The sequence below is a fragment of the Fringilla coelebs genome, assembly GCF_963513975.1.
Source record: "Fringilla coelebs genome assembly, chromosome: 1".
Lineage (NCBI taxonomy): Eukaryota > Metazoa > Chordata > Aves > Passeriformes > Fringillidae > Fringilla > Fringilla coelebs.
The window spans coordinates 19,619,105-19,638,856 of NC_140028.1; the positions used below are offsets into that span (position 1 = coordinate 19,619,105).

At 40.4% G+C, this 19,752-nt stretch overlaps 1 protein-coding gene across 7 annotated transcripts in view; it reads right to left on the reverse strand.

Annotated features, from left to right (window-relative positions):
• The window catches only part of OXR1 (oxidation resistance 1), a gene marked incomplete at its 5' end in the record, with an annotated part of 262,257 nt that overhangs the window by 70,179 nt on the left and 172,326 nt on the right, over positions 1 to 19,752 (reverse strand). For 3 of the 7 annotated variants that reach the window (XM_084201112.1, XM_084201114.1, XM_084201110.1), the window contains one exon: positions 4,703 to 4,922. The exons of the other annotated variants lie outside the window; for them this stretch is intronic. In XM_084201112.1, the coding sequence (XP_084057238.1) occupies positions 4,703 to 4,856 (154 nt within the window). Of the gene's footprint in view, positions 1 to 4,702; positions 4,923 to 19,752 lie in introns of those variants that run through there. 7 annotated transcript variants of the gene reach the window in all.

Below are 19,752 nucleotides of genomic sequence, written 5' to 3' on the forward strand. Positions count from 1 at the left end.
ACAGCTCAACTGCATATCAGCAGACAAATTCAAAAGGACAATCAACAGCAAGGGCTGTGTAAAAGGACATACAATGAATTTTGAAGTTCCAAAGCTTGGAGGAATAAAAGCAAGGAAAGATGCAATAGTACAAAGCAGAAACTGAAGTAAAAGATCATTTAACATCACATACACCAAGGGAATACTGAAGAAACCCTGTACACTAGTAGCGCAGAAGTCTGAAGAAGAGCTTGTGCATACATTAACATATCACAAGATGACTGAGTCACCAGCCTGATACATTCCAAGATCACATTTGCTTCTTATGCCTGTACCAACTGAATTATTTTCAGCCATGAAAGCAAAGCATTAACGTCTTTGTAAAGGGTGTTGGTACATTTCATATGTGCTTTATCCAGAACAGCGTGTACAAGAAAACTCACAGAAGTGCATCTCCCCAGTTTGAATCCTCTTTCCTACTTTATCATACACCTGGTAATTTCTTAAAAACGAGGTACTGAATAAAGATGAAAGGAGAAAAGAAGCTGCCTTATTCTTATATTTGCTTTATTCTAAGACAGATTTTTATACAGAAAGATACTAACTTTTACAGTAGGATTTGAGAAATTTATTTTAAGTTGTCACTGTACATTTATCCTTCTAATGAACTGTTGCTACCTTGAGCATAGTAACGAGGACTGACAAGCCACACAGTTTACTGGATGTACTGTGTATGGTAACCTTACCAATCAAGACTCCAAAGCTGGTATGAAAGAAATGTAAATAAGCCCATAGGCCAGATGGTTCAGAACTGAACAATCAAGTTGAACCTGAGGGAGAAAAACAACAACAACAAAAGTTTCAATAGAAGGCAGCTATAAGAACTTCCCTGATAGACTGGTTGAGAGGAGTCTCTGAACCACTGATTTTTATTTAATTTCTGTACTAATGAAAGACACACTGCAGGAAGTCAGCACGAGCCATGCAGTGTATCTTCTCCCTCCATGAAGTGAGGTGAAAACATCTAGGCAGAAAGAAGCATAGGACTCCGGGTACAAAAGTATATCCTCACAGAATCAAAGGGTTCTTTAAAAGAAAAGCCTCTTGAATACGTTTACTCCAGCCTCCAGTTTGAAGAAGAATTATTGTCAACATCAAATCAGGTCAGCTTAAAGCTGTCCCAGTGATGGACCACTCTGTGTGAAGTTTTTTCTATTGTCCAATTTGAACCTCCTAAGCTAAAACTCACAGCTGCTGTTCCTCCTTGATCTCCTAGCACTGAGAAGAGTGTGTCCCTCTAGGAAGATATAGGTCATAATTAGATTGCCTCTAAGTTGCCTTGGTCTCCCCTCTGCATCACTAAAGCCCAGTTCTCTCAACCCCTCCACAGCTGCATGCCCTGTGCCCCTAAATGAACTGGCTGGACCCTCTGTATTTCCTCAGCAGCCTTCCTGAACAGTGGTACACAAACCAAAGAGCACATTCAATGTATAGGCTCAGCAGCATCACAGAAAAGCAAAACCATGTCCCTCACTGCTGGTCACACTCTCCTTACACAGCAAAGCAGACCGAACTATGGGGTGTGCTGCTGGTTCATTTAAGTAAAAGGTTTGAATAGATGAGACTCAAACTGAACCTTCAAGTTAATTCTGCAGAAAAGATAATTCTTAGTCACACATTGCCAAAAAGCCTTGAATTACATCTCGAAGGAACTAAAACCACATGCAACTTCAGCACGCTAACATCTATAGTACATAACAAAAATCAAGAAAATGACTGTTCTAGCTAAAGTTTCTACATAAATCCAGGCTTGAATACATACATATTAGCTCATCCTATAAATTATCAATAGATTAGAAGTTACAGTTCAAAGCTTCAGGCATTTTTAAAAAAAGAGTAACTTTACACTCTGACATTGAGAGTGTCTTTACTAAAGCCAGATGTTTTCTCTTGACTTTCTGATTATATTTGCATTTTTATCCTCCATCACAACCATTAAAAGACAAAAAATCTTTATAAAAGTCCTTCCACTGACTAGGCTGCTGACACAAACAGTGTAATCTGGATAAACAGGTTTACAGCCTCCTATGGCACTACTCAGTCCTCCAGTGCATACTTTCTCCCTACCAAGAAATACTAGTGACTGTTCTGCTTGTGTCCAAAGAAGTGATTTAAAGCACAGCATTTGAACAGAGCTGCCTCCCTGAACCTGGAAACTGGATAGAAAAGCTGTTCAACTGCTCAAAAAGACAAGCATGAAAACAGTAAAAGTAAAATTATTAATATTACATTAATTAAATTGAGATACTTCATTGTAGAAGCTAAAAAAGGTTGGGTTTTGTTTCAAAGAAGTTGAAACATGGTTTTAAGGCATTTATGAAGAACTGCTCTCTTAACAAGTAATGCACAGTCACAACTGCATCACTCAAAAAAAACCCCAACCAAAAAAACCCCCCAAAAAACCCAACAAACAAACAAGAAAAACAAAACAAAAAACAAAACAAAACCACTGAAAGCTCTAAGAGCCCTAGGCAGGGAGGAAAAACCACAGTAATAGGTAGGCCTGCATTCAGGACACTGCAGAGACTAAGCAATTGGAGCCTTTAGAATCTGCCATTAAGTCTTAAGCTAATGCCAGGGACCCATCTCTAATTAAAACAGAGTTTGATTTCAAATGCAGCATTGTAATCATTGTTACAGCTTCCACAGCACCCATTACCAGGGCACAGGTGGTTAATGAAAGCCAGCAAAATGCTTGACAGAAGAATTCTATAGTCACAAGAATTTGTTTTTGCCCATAGCTAACAGACACCCTGGGAAGGGGAAGGCAGCACAGGAGGGCCAAGGTCTACTTGCCTTGAGCAGTATGCTTCACCGAGGTGAGGAAAAAGGTGCATTAAAGTCCATGTACACAGAGACCCACCTTGCATTCTAGAACTTGTCATTAACACAAATTTTAAGCATTACATTAAGAAAGCATCCGAGAAGATACATTTTCTGCTCAAAGCTGAAAGAAAAAAAAAACCCAGAACATTACAATGCAGTCTGAGTTAAGCCTTTCTCCCAGAAGAAGGGGGGAAAATGGAGCCTTTCCCTCCAAGAAATCCCATGTATCACAGGAGATGCATTATACTAACAGCTGAACACAAGGCATTGTAAGAGATTAAAAGACAGAAGACTGAAGCATTTTACTACCATTTTGGTTCCACAAAAGAGTGTAAGAAAACTATGTCAAAAAGTCTTTAACTTTTTGCAGAGGCCTTATTCAAGGTACTTCATTTCACTGCTGAGAAACAAGTTATTCTCCCTATCACCCCCTGTGTATGTTGCGGGGAGGGACATAAAATAAATAAAGAGTGGCAATGTAAATACAGCCAGTTACCAATTATCCTTTCTGTGCAAGAACTGTGACCCAATGCACACAAGGAAAAAACATCTACATCTGACTGACTACGTGGGCATTCCTATTACCTTCCTACCACACTGAGTAGCAGACCTAGTTTCCCTTCAAGGAAAACAACTACTTTACTCTTCCATAATAACCTACAATAACAAAGAAACTTAAAGTGTTTCAGTGTTGCATTTCAGTAGAGACCTGACTACGACCTCACCTAGAGACTATAACAAACATTCATTCATCCACTTCACACAAAGTTTCTCAAAACAGGAAAAAAAAGAAAAGGATTTACTATTCCTTGTACACTCCTCTTTATTTATTTATTACAAAATACTTTCACAAACTTAACTTCATATGTTTTTTTTCTTTCCAAGTAATCATTAGATCATGCTGCTCTTACTAGTTATGTCAGGACTTGTTTTTAACTCCCAATCAATAGCATTACCTCTCTAAGACTTCTCACTGCACGTTCCTCTTCTGCATGAACAAGGGTGTGTGCATTCACTGACCACCCCTCCAGTTTTCATGGCATTCCTTGCCGATGTAAGTGCTCACATCAGATACTTACAATACCTATACCAACAGCCACTACAGCATTATCAAGAAAAGGGGTGACAACAGCAGCCCTCTTCCTCCCAGGCACAGGATAAGGAGTCACCTACTGATGTCTCCTGACTGACCTGTTTGGCCACTGAGTGGCAGAGGTACAACTTCTGCCCTTAGCATCCCCGAGCCTGCTTCCCAGTACTGCTGCCTGTTCCTCAGGGCCACCTGAGAGGCAGAGGGAACCTCGCAGACAAAGGACATCTCTAGTTCAGGAGCTTGAGCTCCAGGTGCTTTCCTACACCCTGGATAGCAGGAAAGGGAAGTTAATAAAGGAAGTGTCGGAGTTGTGTCACGGAAATCAGGAAGACGTTCAGTCGGTTTTCTGCTGCTAGACGCAGCCCCGCTGCAACCGCTCCGTGGCGCGGCGCCGGCAGCGCCCGGCCCCGGCCCACGTGCCGGCCCTTCCCCGCCCGCCCCGCACCCCCTTCCCCGCCGCCTCCTCCCTCTCGGGCTCCCCCGACTGCCGCTCGGAGCGGGCCACCAGCCGCTGTCGGTCTCCCCGACCGGCTCGGCTGCGAGGCCGGGACACGGCGGGGCCGCTCCCGGCTGAGAAGAGACCCTCTGCCCCGAGTGCTGCCGCCTGCCCCCGAAGCTTGCGCACTCCCAGAAGGCTCGGGAGGGGCGCGGAGCCGAGCCCGCTGCCCGGGGAGGCCCGGGCCGCCCGTTGCCCGCCGTTACCCCCGGCCACCCCCGCGCCCTCGGCCCCTTCCCCAGCGGCACCTGGCGTCGGCTTGGCGGGGCCCGGCTCCCCGCGGCTCCGGCCATCCTGGCAGCGGCCGTGGCGGAGGCCGCCGGGCACGGCGCCCCAGAGGCGGCTGGCGGTGCCGCGGAGCAGGCGGCCGCCCTTGCCGGTGAGAGCGGTCAGCGAGTCCATGGCGGCGCTACCGGCCGGGGGGCGCCATGGCCGGGCCGGGACCCGCGCGCCACCGGCCCGCGCCGCAACTTGGGCAAACTTTGGGGCGGCCCCGCCCCCTTTTAAAGGGGCCGCGCCGCCGCCGCGGGGCGCGGGCGGGGCCGGGACGGGCCGGGACGGGCGGCGTGACACCGGGACAGCCGGACACCGGGACGACCCGACACCGCTTCCTTCTGGCCTCGGGCAGGCTCACGGCCACCTGTACACCTTCATGGGCTCACCCGCAGTCCGGGAAGTTGGCTGTGTTTCGCGGAAGCGCGGTGCTTTACAACCCTGTGCTGCAACGCTTTCTATGAACTTTCAGCTCTCCTGTCTCAGCATTCCCAAGCGTGAAAATCAAGGCAATCCCTTACTTTTGAATCTTTTCACAGTCGTGAAGTAGTTCATCCACTGGAAGTGTAAAACAGGACCAGCCGTGACACTGTGTGGTTTTGCTGTTCTTGACCCCTGCCTCTCTCGGAGCGTCCCTGCCGTGGGATGCCACCGCCCTTGCTGTGCCCTGTCCCGGTGCCCTCCTTGGAGGGTTTGCCAACATCGATACCCGGCTCAACCTTTGAACCCACTAGGTGACTTTAGACTCCCAGCAAAACTTACTAGGTATGCTTACTAGGTATACTAGGTATATCTTTTTTGAAAAAGACATTTGATTTGTGGTATTCATTTGTAGCTTTGCGTTCTTCATCGCCATAATTATTGGAACGTTTTAAGTTTTGAAAAAATAAAACTAATCAAAACACGATCCAAGAGTTTCACAGAAAAAGAAATAACTAAAGCATTGAATCTCATTGTTAAGATCTGCCTTATGATGTGTTCTCCAAGTATTGAGGCTGAAAAAACAGCCATATAATGATATTTATACTTGTGCCATAGACCTAGAGAACACAGAACTGTAAGATAACGTGCTTATATTCTAATATGAGTATGATACAATTATATGCTGCATCTAGCTGCAAATGAAGGCATTGTTTAATAAAAAATGCTCCTGTTGAGCCAAATCTATTGTGTAGAAGCAGAACTGTCGAACAAAGTGCTGAGCTATTTCAACTCCTATTCACTTGTAGCAGCTGCTCAATTAAATCAGAGTTTAATGTCAGCATTTTAGAGTGCTGATTTCTGAGGGTTACTTGATTTAAGCAGTACACTCAAATCAACCTTTCTACTACTCAAATCAGTTCTTGCTCAGGAGATAATGATGTTCAAGACTTTTTTCTAATAAAACGTTTCACTGAAAGAGAACAAGAAAATTTTGACAGATTTAGCTCCTCCTTCCTTTCCCCAAGATCTTCCAGTAGAAATGGATGACTAATCTGTCTGTTCCAAGGCTAGTGAATAAATCTGCAACTGTGGAGTCACTGCATGGTCTAAGTACCACTAGATGTTTAGAATATAAACAGTCCTGACAACCAGATATTTCTTGCCCTAAGCAGTGTAATTAGTTTTCATTTTATGACAGGATTTCTGCCATGAAGAAGTTATCTTTTGCCCTGCTGATTCTATTTTAGACAAAACCTATTACATCTTTGCATAAGAAATGGGTTTACAAATGTGGTGATGAGCCCATTTGAAACTTCTAGATCAGTTGCCCACCAGTATTCCAGCCACATACCCATCTCTGCTATTGCATTGATTGCATGTATTTCTTCTGTGGTTTGAAATAATCCTTCATTTTTTTTTTTTTCCCTCTTTCAGGTTTATATTTATACCATAAAATTATTTAGGTTAGAAAAGACCCTTTAGATCATCAAGTCCAACAGTTAACCCAGCAGTGCCAAGTACACCACTAAGCCATGTTCCTAAGTGCCACACCCTCTAGGGATGGCAACTCTACCACTTCCATAGGCAGCCTGTTCCAAGGGTGGACAACCCTTTTGATGAAAAAATTTTTCCTAATATCCAATCTCAACTTCCCCTGGTACAGCTTGAGGCAGTGTATTGCAGTAATAGAGTCTACAAATTCAGATTCATTCATCATTTTATGACATTTTCAAGGTAAATGTTTGATAATTATGAATTTATTTTAGCTGCTTTCACCTGCTTTGCTTACAAGTAGTCTTTCTGAACTAGTCTGAAAAAGACTACTTCTTACTGAAATGTGGGTTTTTTCATAGTATTGAAAATCATTGTCTATGCTCAAAAGCATCCATTTAGCCATGGTTTTACTTAACAAGAACAAATCCTTCAGTTAAACAGTTTTAAGTATAAAATCAAGATTTAGGTATCAATGCTCAGAAAAGTAACAGTATTCTTTAAGACACGTGACACTCACAAACTACTGATAAAATTTAAAGGCATTACAGTAATACAAGAATTAATATTACACTATTATTAAATTGTGAAGAATATAGTCAGTTATACTCCTTGCCATCCAGAGTGACCTTGAGAAGTGGGCCCATGCAAAACTCACGAAGTTCAACAGGTCAGTTATGAGGTCCTGTCCCTGGGTCTGGGTAATCCCAAGCACAAAAACAGGCTGGGCAGAGAGAAGCACTGGTGAGAAGGACTTGGGAGGTTGGTTGATGAGAGGCTCAGCATGACCTAGCAATGCACACTTGCAGCCCAGAAAGCAGCCTGTATCCTGGGCTGCAGCAAGAGAAGTGTGGCCAGCTGGTTGAGAGAGGGGATTCTCCCCCTCTGCTCTGCTCTCCCACCTGGAGCAGCCCCCTGGAGCACAGCATCCAGCTCTGGGCCCCCAGCACGAGAAGAATGGGGACCTGTTTGAACCAGTCCACAGGAGAGCCACAAAGATGATCTGAGGGCCAAAGCACCTCTTCTATAAAGACAGAGAGGGCTGGGTGCAGGCTGGAGAGGAAGAAGCTCCAGGAGATCTTAAAGCACCTTCCATCTGCAGGGGACCTACAAGAGCATTGGAGAGAGAATTTTTACAAGGAGTAATGGCTTTAAATTGAAAGAAGTCAGGTTTAGGTATTAGGAAGAAATTTTTTACTGTGAGTGGTGAGGCACTGAAATAGGTTGCTTAGAGACATTGTGGATGTCCCATCCCTGGAATTGTTCCAAGCCAGGGTGGACAGAGCTTTGAGCAACCTGGTGTAGTGGGAGGTGTCTCTGCCCATGATAGGGGAGTTGGAACTGGATGATCTTTAAGGACCCTTCCAACCCAAACCATTCCATGATACATCAGTAGATATCATCAATACAAATATCCAGTGGTATGGGCTTTAAGATGCTGTTTCAACTTGGTTATGCCTTAGTTGTACCACACCTGTGCTAGCAAGATTTCTAACAAAGATCTCTGCTCTGAAAACTGACCAGACTTAATCCAGTGTCACTTTAAAAATCTAATGTACTGGTACTTAAGATTGTAGCCTATATTTCCATGTGAAAAGCTTTGCAGCATTCTGTTTTAATTGGTAGGAGCAACAGGAACACTCCCTACATAAGCAATGTCTGTCCCTTTTACTGTAAGGCTAAACCAAATATAAATGGGTTCTACAATATTTATAATTTTTCACACTTACATTCATCTTGAACACCTTTACAGATCATTCTACCTTTCTGTCCTCAAAATGTCTGGAAACAACCAGGATTTTGCTTAGAAGGACTAGTAAATCTGTGTTTGATTTGTTGCAACAAGGATCTCTTCTGGCCTGTGGTATCAGTGGAGAAAAGAGTGTCTCTGTAACTCAGCCACTTAGAACTCTCTCCAATAAAAAGGAACAGGTCCTACCTGCTTTTAATTGCTTGTTTCTATTCCCATGCTACGAGTGTAAGCACAAGGATTCATTTAGCAGGTGAATGAACTGTGTGTAAAGTTGATCAATTCAAAAGTACCTTTTTTGTAACCTTTTTTGTTAATTTGTTATTCTTTGGCTTTGAGGCTACAATTATCCCCAGTTAGATCTCCAGATCTGTTTGAGTTGTGTGTAAACGCCTGTGGAAGCACCAGCTGCAAAACAACCGATGAGTCTAGGTGGCTGGGAGAGTGGAAAGGGAGGGAGGGAGAAAGAGGGAGTTTCATGGCAGCCTCTGTCTTCAGTGCCAGTGTATATGAGCTCAAAATGAGAAGTCAGATTGTGGCACAAATAGAGATACCTTCATATTGGTATTATGCACAAAGCCACATTCAGTGGCTACAGAAGTGTCCCACAGAATATGTCTGCATTTATGATGCAATATTTAATAAGACCTTATGCTAATCTATTGCACAACCTGGTCTCGTAGCCAGATCTCCAAATCCTAAACCAGAGCAGGTACAAGCTGATTGAGCTGCATCCTAAAAGATGAAAAAGAGATCAGGGTTCTCTTTTGGTCAGATAGACAAGGACACAATGGGGTAAAAGTATTTCCAAAGTCTGAACATATAGTTATATATAAAAGTTTTTTATAGGAGAATAAAAAGATAAACCTTAGCAAGTGCTTGCAATATCATTTCTTCAGGGACAGATCTGCTGCTTGTGAAAGTGCAAATTGTAGCAACTAATCCAGCAAAATGCCAGCAGATGCTGTTCAACTTCCTCAGGGCTGGGCCAGTTCACATGCCTGGTGTGCAGGGTATGGCCCTCTCTCAATAAGTCTTGCCAAATTTGCAGTGGGACCAAGCTGCAGGCAAAAGTGCAGCAGGCACTAACCCAACCCCTCCCTCTAGTTTGTGAGAAAAGAGCTTTGTGCATGCTTTCTGAGGTGACAGTCTTGGGGTCAGTCATTTGGCAATTAGTCAGCGTTCATTTGTGTATAAACAACCTCTAGGCAAGTATGTAATTCTGGCAGCTTGAAGCAAATGCCCCATTTCAGGTTCCTTAGTCATTCTGGACTGCCATGTAATGCTATGGGGATGCTGCATGCCTTTGTTAGGTATTCTAAACTACTACCTCTGGTCAAGACACTATCATTTGTGTGGTTGCAAAACCCATAATTGGCAAAAATATGAATTTAAATTAGAACTTCTTAAAAGCCTAACCTCTTTCTTAATTTTTAATGAAACCTATTTTTAGTAATTTAAAATAATTCAGGATTTGTTTGGGTTTTTGTTTCCTGAAAAAGATAAACTCTAAGACACAGAAAAACATCCTGCACTCTGTTTCCAATGCTGTTTCAGTAAAAACTGAACAGAATGCTGAATGCACATGCAGTCCCTGAAGGAGGGACCAGAACTCAGGCATGCAGAACATTCTCAGGCCTATTTCCCTAGGAACAAACTAATTTGAATGATGAAGTATGGAAGTACACAGTTCTAGAAGCAAAAACATTTGCACTGGTCTATTTTTGTGATTAAGAATGTTCAGTTTATTCCAAGGGGAAATTCAGTGTCAGTATAATTTTGGAAGAAGTTGAAAAGAGATAACCAGTAGGTGACACCAAGTAAATGGGTGTGTTTAAAAGAGGTTCTTCACAGAGCACTGTGGGCTAGGTGTGGCTGTTCATAAGGTTTCACAGACCACATCCTCTATTCAGATTAGGCACTCACCAAGAAAGAAACTCCCATCTGCATGCTAGCTTCAGAAATGGCAAACCTGGAATTTCAGACTTCAGCAGGTAGGGATATAATTCTGATTTTACTAACCAGCTCCCTGCAAGATTGAAATGACATGAGGCACATTCTCTAGCTTGACTACTGATGCTGATGTTCACTGATGTTCCCTGATCAGCAGAAGGGACCAGACAGAATAAACACGGGCAACAAGGGAATTTGGCAGTCCCTGATTCGGGACTGGGGTACTTCAAGTACAGGTTATATTTTGTATACAATTATTCTTGAAATTACTCTGAAAAAGACAGGAAGCCATAACAGCAATCTCTTTTAGGAGAGTTGTTTTCTTAGTAGAAAACTGAATCAAACGCCTGCTGTGTTTGTATTTTAAATATGGCTCAATAAATCTTTAATTTCTTAAGAAGCTGTACAAAATAAAGGTACCACACCTAGATATGAGGTTTCTCCAGGCTGAGGAGAACATTTGGATATCTCAGCATACCTCTAAAATATATTTTAGCATCAAAAGATGCACTGCTCCTTATGTTTAATTTCATAAAAGCCAAGTACTGTAACATTCACTGTGTGATTTTCTATTTTAACCAAGAAGTTGAATACATAAATATTATAGTTTTGTTTGTTTGCTTGGTATCTAATCTAGTCCAAGAGAGACTATTTATAATTAGGAAAGCCCAACAAGTCCATTTCACCTAAAGACAAAGGAATTTTTTGCTTTTCTAGCCAGATTTCAAAAATCTTCATACAATAATTTAAATTTAGAAGTAAAGATAGAAACCGCATGCAAATAAATTGTACAAACCAATCTGGTGCATACTGTAACACATATATGAAAAATGTTAATTGATTCACAAGTGTCCTGTACTGGCATACATAGCAAAGTTACAGGAATTCATACTAAGCATATGAAACCCAGCAGAAGTGAGTATAAATTAAGGGTATTTTACTCCACTTTACTTCATCTTGCAAAGTAATTTTATCAGATTTCAAAAACATGCCACAATTTTTTGACACTTTTGGATGTACCCAATTTCAGCTGCATATGGTCTGAATTTTCAAAGACTCAGGTAACTGACAAGCTTTGTTGCCTGCAGTCACCCAGCTTCTCTGCAAAATTATAGAATCATAGTCCCTATCCAGCTTGTTTTTATGCTTTTATTTTTCATGAAACAGCAAAAGAATTAGAATTACAAAAATGAATATTCTAAGACTAAATATGTATTTTTTTCTTATTTTCCCAAAGTATGCATATGTTTTGATGTTGAAATAATCCATTCTCCAGTAACATGTCAACATTTGTTAGAATGTCAGGGATATCAACATGGAAGTTTTCAAATGTGGCCTTGAGAACAAAGGCACATCATAGGGGGACTTCTCCATGTTTATGGCAGAACTTCAGTTTCAGCTGCAATTTCTCAACTCTTTATATAGACTACCTTATCAAATAAACATGAAATGACCTTCAGATCTTCAGTTCATATTTATCTGGTCAGTAGTGGCTGAAGAGCCACTAAAAAAACAGAAACAGAACATTCTGTTCTTTCAGGGAGTTGTATGAAATTGAATGTGGACTCCAGGGGGTATGAATACATGTACACAGAGACACCCATGCAGCTTAAGGATGTTGAACAGAGTCAGTTTTCAGTGGACACATCTTCTGTCTTTGTGTGATCAATTCACTGACATTTTTTTTCTTTCATCATGCGTTTTGCAACTGAATTTGGAAAACACTGACAGTGTAATTGATGACTCTGTAGTATTTACTAGCTAATCTCGTCCTCCACAGAGGCATAAATTATGCAAATGATAAATAAGTGCTTATGAAAGGTGTTCAGAAAATTGATTATTCATCAGATATTTGAATCATAAGCAAACAGTATTGACTTAATCTTTTGTTTCCTTTTTGCCATATAAGTGTAACTATTTTTTTCCTTAATTCCCACTTATCAATTTGTTAATGCTCTATATTCCTGCAAGGAAGTTGCTTGTACTTGCTCAGAAACAATAGAGCCAGATTCCAATTCCCTTTTTACACTGACTGACTGGTTCATAAAAAAATAGAATGTCCCTCTGGTAGGACACAGTTGTTAAAGTTCAGTCTGGTTCCAAACCATTTCTGAAGACTAAGCAATCATAGCACAACTCAGATTTCAAACAAAAGCCTTGATTCAGAGCATTAATATGAAAAATGTTTTTAGATCAATATCTCAGAAACTCATGACTGGATATATTCCTCATGTTTACAGGAAAAGCCACATACTTTAGAAATCTACAGTCTTTCTTGGGGTTATAACAACACAAATCTTCAAATTAATAATGTCTTTAAAATTGTATAATGAACTAGTTCTGTCTGTTTGAAGAAATAATTAACTGCTTGTCACCTATGCTTGTTTGGCACCAAATCAGTTTAAAATGCAAAAAACATTATGGCTTTTAGTAAAGGGTTATGTGCTTTCATTGCAACCTTTAGACCTGAAGATATCTAAGATACAAGATATTTTCAATTCACTAGAACAAAATTATTCTTCTCAGACACCTGGAAAAAAAAGGCTTAAGAAGATGAGCAGTCAGTTCTATATAGAAATGCCATCTAAAGTACAGTGATATTTACTAGAAAAATGGGTCCAAAATATCATCAGAATTTATCTTAAACCACAATATGGCAAATGGCAACAGCTGACCCTTTTGATTGCAAATTTTTTATTCTAATAAAAATTACTGATTTTCTATTTTCTTGCTCCTGCTTAGGCAGTGCATTCTAGGATTAAGGATTAGTTAAAAAAAGACTGAATTCCGTTCCAGCCTTTGCTACCTGTTTGTTTTTGGTTTTTTTTTTTTGTGGTTGTTTCCCTTAAGTAAGCATATGAAAGCCTTTTGTACATACCTTTTCCTGTGCCACCTAAATTTGTGCAGGACATTCCTGAAATTTTCTTTTGAATTAAAACCTAGAAGAAGTATGTTGATCTTACTAGGAGGAAGTTCTGCTTTTTCTTTCTTGTTAAATCTTGCTTCTTAAGGAACATCTGGTGTCTCTCCCCTCCCCCACTGGCACCACATCACAAGCGTATGCCTGATTCATTTGCTCCCATAATATCATGTAGAAAACTTGTGGACAGTTATTCACTCTGTCCTTTTGGGGATAATTACTACAATTTATCCTCAAAAATCAAATCCACTCCTTCTAGACAGCTAAATCATTTGAAGGCTCTCCATTACTGTATTATCTCTGAATTAAGAAACTTTATCCTTTGTACTGTAGTTTTTTTCCCTGAGATTTCCTATCTTAACTCCTGTGTCTCTCTCACATTTTATTATCTTGGCTTTGATTGCTGTCACAATTTCTTTCCCCTGAAATGATTTGCAGTGTGTTGTGTCTCTTGTGTTCAGTCACATTTAGCTGCAAGGCTGTACACACCATTAAGAACCCATGCACATACACAGCTTTACAGATCCTACTTGCCTCTTATTAATCTCCTTCTATTTGTTTAGATGGGATCTTCTGTAGGCTTCATTTAAAACTACTAAAGGCATGTCTTGCTATTTTCCTTGTATTTGAGGATGAAATATTGTGAACATAATAAATTGTGTACAAAATCTCAGAAGAGCAGTTCTTTTCATAGGTAATTAATGGTTATCTGTCAAGGTTTTTTACACCCGCGCTTCAGGATCAAGACTTGGAATTTGTAAGTGATTTGACTCACAGGGGTTAAGGGTGAAGCACTAGTGACATGCTTTTTATCAAGAAAACAGGCTGTTGTATTTCTCAGAAGTCAAAAGCTTGTTTCTTCCAACAATAGGTCCTAATATTAATAAATTATGCTATGCTGGAAATACATACAGCATACTAGTTCAGTCATGAACCTTAGTAAGGTCAGCAAATCTCAGTGAGAAGAGAAGGGAAAAGCAACTATTGTCTAACCTTCATCTATCTTTGTATTAAATACAAAGGAAAAATTCAGTGATTTGAACTGGAGCTTGCCTCCTGAGTTCCTAACTTACTGCCTTGGCTATGGCTCATACCTCAGTGTCATTGAAGAAGACTGCAAGGCTGCTCCAGCAGACATGCTCTGGAGCTGACACAGGCGGAGCTGCCGTGAAAACATCCAGGTGTTGGGCTGCAGGGTGTGCCAGGGCTGGGCAGTGGCACTGGACTGCAGCAGAGGTGACTCCTGTGTGGGGTATGGCCAGAGGGATGAGCTGCTCAGCCCGGTGGCAGAGCTAAAGAGGGGGTAGAAGGGTCAAAAAGCATCAGGGGCTCTGAGCAGGAGGCTGACTGGTGGAGACAGTCTCTACCATCACTGGGGCACAGGCACCAGATCTCGCAGCACTAGAAGGAAAGGATCCCTTCTCACACTTTCCCTTCCCCCCTCCAATGGGATGGGGAGGGGAATCAGGAGAGAAAGAAATAGAACCCTGGATTGAGATAAGAAGAGTTTAATGACTGAAACAAAGGAAAAGATAATAATTATTAACAAAGTAAAAGGTAATAATAACAAACTACTACTACTACTAATTGTAATAAAAAGGAGAAGGAGGCAGAAATGTGAAAAACAGGAAAGACAAGTGGTGCACAACACAACTGCTCACTACCTGCTGACAGATGCCCAGCCCATTCCCAAGCACTGATCAGCTCCCTTCCAGGTAGCTGCCCAGTTCATACCCTTGGCATGACATTCATGGTACAGAATATCCCTCTGGCCAGTTCAGGTCAGCTGCCCTGGCTGTGGTCCCTTCCAGTTTTTCTGTTCCTCCTCACTGGAGGAGCATGGGATAGTGAAAAGTCCTTGACTCAGAGTAAGCACTGTTCAGCAACACCCAAAACATCAGTGTGCTATCAACATTATTCTCATCCTGAATCCAAACCACAGCACTGTACCAGCTACTAAGAAGAAAATGAGCTCTGTCCTATCTGAAGCCAGGATAGGATCACTAAAGCAGTTCTGAAAAAACCGAGCACCACACCCTTTTAATACTTTGGACTTGTTTTATAGCCTCAGTAACTTTCCTTTTTATTTTGTTTTTTTGCACAGAAAGCTTTGATGGATTCTGTGGTATCAAAGTACCTCTGGTGTTACTCAAGATTTCATGAAGAAATTAAATTATAATAACAAAGTTAGAAGGCATCTGGATAAGTAGAATACCAAAAATCAGCAACTGTTTTAATCATGTTTGGCAAATCTGTAGTTCTCTATAGGAGTCAATAATCATGTGGATAAGAATAATCTGGGGATAGCAGTGTACTTGTACTTTCAGGAAGTTTTTACAAAGTCCTACAGCAAGGAAATATAGCTGTTTTAGGACAAGATGGCTCATCATTTAATATCCTTTAAAGTACAGTAAGAAAGAGCCCAGACTTCATGGCAGAGGAAGAAAGATTCTCAATGCTGCCCAAAAGAGATGCATGTCTTGAACTTACAGCATTATTAGGCTAAGGAAAGAAAAACAAGGTGATGGAGTTTGCTGATGGTACTAAATTATGTAGAAAAGTAAAAGATGGTGAAAAAAGTTAAAAATTGATTCATAATACAAAATATAAACCAAGGAGCAAGTGAAATTTATTGTTGATAAATGCTGGATAAAGACAAGTTTTCCTCTAAGTGCCTATGTTTATACATACACAGTGATGAGCTTTATGTGAGCTATCCAGCAGAGATATATGAAAATGTCAGTCAATAGACATCAAAAAGGAAAAATAAATATGAATTATTAGAAAAAAATATAGTTACACTATACTGTAAATTTTTCAAGTGAATGTAGATTTAACTGCTGGTCACACTGTCTCAAAAAAAGACACAATGTACTCAGAAAACATACTGAGAAAAGCAACAAAGGTGTTGAGCTGCTGCTTTCTAGGAAAGCAGAGAAAATAATAGAATGTAGATAAGCAGAAAATAGATCAGAGAAAAACTATTCACATTTCTTGTGATAAGAGAAGTTGGGGCACCTAATGAAATTACTGTGAAGATTTTTATAAAAGGGAACATTTTGTTACACAACATAACTGAATCACAGAATTCATTTCCACAGGATGTTGTAGAAAAATTCAGAGAAAACCCATCAAGACCCAATAAGCAAAAGAATGCAAATGCAAACTGGTTTCTGGAAATCCCTATCCCACAGATTGCCAAAAGCTCAGAGGAAATATCAGCAAAGTGTCCTTTCATACTTGACCTCTTCTATATTATTTCCTTAAGTACCAGCAGCTGCTGGCTGCTGTGGAAATGGGACATTAAGGTGGACATGAGTAAAACATTACCTTCACCTCACTTGCCATGATACCACCCTGTCCCCCTGCTCTGGAACCAAGAGAAGTTCTTGGCAGGTGCTTTCCTTGGGTCACTTGCAGTCTGAAGGGGATGGGTGACCTCTGCAGATGGAGGAAGCTCAGAAGATCAGTTCTGGAGTCTCAAGGAGATACAAAACACCTCAATCGCTATGGTTGTTGAAGTAGAGAGAGAGAAAAGCTATTATTTTGCTTTAATTTTTCTCTCTTTTTAGTCTGAAGTGAATACAAGATGGTGTGACTTTTCCACCTCAGTTGCCTTATCCAGAAAATTGGAAATCTCACCAAGTACCAGTGTTGATAACTTAGTTTGAAGAGGAGTTATGAACATAAAGTGTTTCTGGAAAAGATTCCAAATAGATTTCAGAACATTCTCAGATATCGAAATCTTAAGAGCTCTGAAGTTGTACTCTACAAAGGGAAACAAATGTGAAAAAAAGAAAGCACTGAAGAACAACCAGGAGGTTTTGCCAAACAACCTGGGTATGTTATAGTGACTGTGGACTGTCCTGAGAAGCCAGCTATGATCCTGGAAGGGCAGGGAATGTATCCTACAGCAGGTTTAGATTTAGCACACAAATATCCCTCTGTGCTGGTGCAGCTGCACTGCCAAGCTTGCTGGCAGGCAGGGAGAGGAGTCTGCTCGTGCCCTGACTCCACAGATGCTGCTTTGCACTCTGTAATACAAAGAGTTGGCACAGGAGTTTCATAGCACTGTTCCTCAATGTGCAGACATAGGATAAGGGATTCTTTGGTTTGCAAAAGTTAAAGCTAATCTTCAGAGTTCAAGGCCTTTAGGAAAACAGATTATATTTTATGGGTTTTTTTAAAAAACAAAATAACATTTTTTACTGTCATGCAAAATTATTGTCAGGAATGGAAAATCTGTTACAATTAAGAGATGAAGTGCCTACAGAAGGAAGGGGTACTGAGAAAAGCTTTGTAACCCACTATGTAGATTTCATTTTTAAAAAATCAACCTGGAAACAGTTTATCAAGTATAATGGTCTATTCACGTGTGACTTACCAAACAGAGTGATACTGTACCAAAATAAAGCAGCAATACCCAACATTTGTTTCCCAAATGAGTCATTCCTCTAATGAGGTACAAATCCCTACTTGAAAAAGGTGCAAGATTGAGCTAAAATAATTTTAAAACATAGTCAGAGGGATGCCTTGCTTACTAGTGATGCACAGCACAAAGCACTGGGAACTGTTACTTTGCTTTCTTTAGCAAGGGACTTGGAGTGTGACAATAACTTTTTCCCCGAAGTTTTGTTCCATGCCAAAATGAAGAGGAACCTGAGCTCTGTACCATGCAGCTATGATCACTTGTGATTCAAACTTTCAACACTCAGGTGTTCTGACTGCTCAAGCACTTTGATAAATTACCCAGGAACTATCATTTATTTTCTACCAGTTTGAATCAACTACCTCCTGTATCACCTGGTAGAAAGCCACCTTTCACCTTACCTCTCTTGATGCTACTACATTTCTCTCCTGTTACTGATGGGGCAGTTTGCTGGCTGCTCTTTTAGAGCATCTTTCTGATGGTTCAATAGTACAATTGGAGTAACAGCACAGAATTCACTCTTTATTCTACCAGAGACCAAAGGAATCAGACACTGAATTACCAGAATTAGTATTTTAATAAATACCATCACTGACTGTCAACACTTTTAGGAAAAGTGAAGGGAAGCAGACAATTTAGATTTGTTTGGCACTGAGACTCTACTCAGCTGAATGAAATACATGGATATAAAACAAGCTAGTGGCTCAAACAATTAATCATTTAAACAGACTTCTGCAAACTAAAGTCATAGCTTCCTGATGTGAAATCCTTTTTGATTAGGCATCACAGGTGTGAATTAGTAGATGTATAATACCTACCCACCTACAAATATTTTACATTCTTCATATCTTCCTAGCTTCCCATGTCCTGTGGATCAACAATATTCTACCTGATTATTTTATATATAATTCTTTATTTGGCCATTGGACTTTGTTTTCATTTTTTAAAAGGAATTTTATTTTCTCTGTTTTTATGAAATTCAATTGTCATAAGCCTTAATAAATAAATAAATAAATATTTATAAATAAATATGTACCACTTGTTTTCATATGATGCTCATTTTCAAGTTGCATGAAATGAGCAATTTTTAAATTAAGGTGTTCACCTCTAAAAAATTCTTTTAGCCTCAGTACCATAAGATTCCTAGGCTTTTTACTGTGTAATTTGTATTCAGCATTCTCTGCATAAGGACATCAAATTAAACACCATTTCTGGTATTAAATATTTTATTTCGAGCAATAATTTTTCTAGAGGCAGATATGTGTTTTGCTTTGTAATTCACAGAAAAACATTAGTCTTTCAAATGAGATGTGTAGTAAATTTTAAACTCAATAGTATTGGCCTTTCTGTGAAGACTAATGTTTTGCCTTTACATTTTGAAGCTAGCAGGTACAAAACAAGATAGTCTCATTTTATGTGTTTTCTTATGCATACAGCGTTTGTTTATGGGATCAAAAATGTTGAGGTCAATGAGAACTTTGAGACAGCACATTAAAGTTCACTATTTCTCAATATCTTAACATGTAATATTACTTTTAAGAGGCTTGATGACAAGGGAGCATGAGCTAGCAATACCATTCACTTTCCAAAGTTACTCACTGGATGACACAAGGGTTTGCTTGTACCATAAACATTCCCCACCCCTCCTACCAGGACTGCATGAAAGCTGCAAAACAAGCTTTAAAGTGCTGCAGGGCCTTGGAGGAGTGGTTTGGCAGATTTTTACTGCATGAATAGCAAAGGGGGGTAAGCCTCTAGTGGTGATATAAATAGGGATTTCAGGAGCATTATAATGGTGTGTGTCCATCATAACAAAGTGCTACCTGTGACACATTGTGACCAAATGGTCTGGATGTAGAAGCTGTGTTTCCATTTTGTAAATTGGTCTGAATCAGGCCATTGGTGTCTCAGTCAACAAACCAGCATCACTGGGTGGTTAGTCTAGGCAATATTCTGTCCTGGGAAACAGGGTGTATCACACATCTTTGATATCCACAGCAGTGTTTTGACTGTTGAAATGCTTTTCCATTTGATTTTATAACAAGAACCTTCTTCAAGT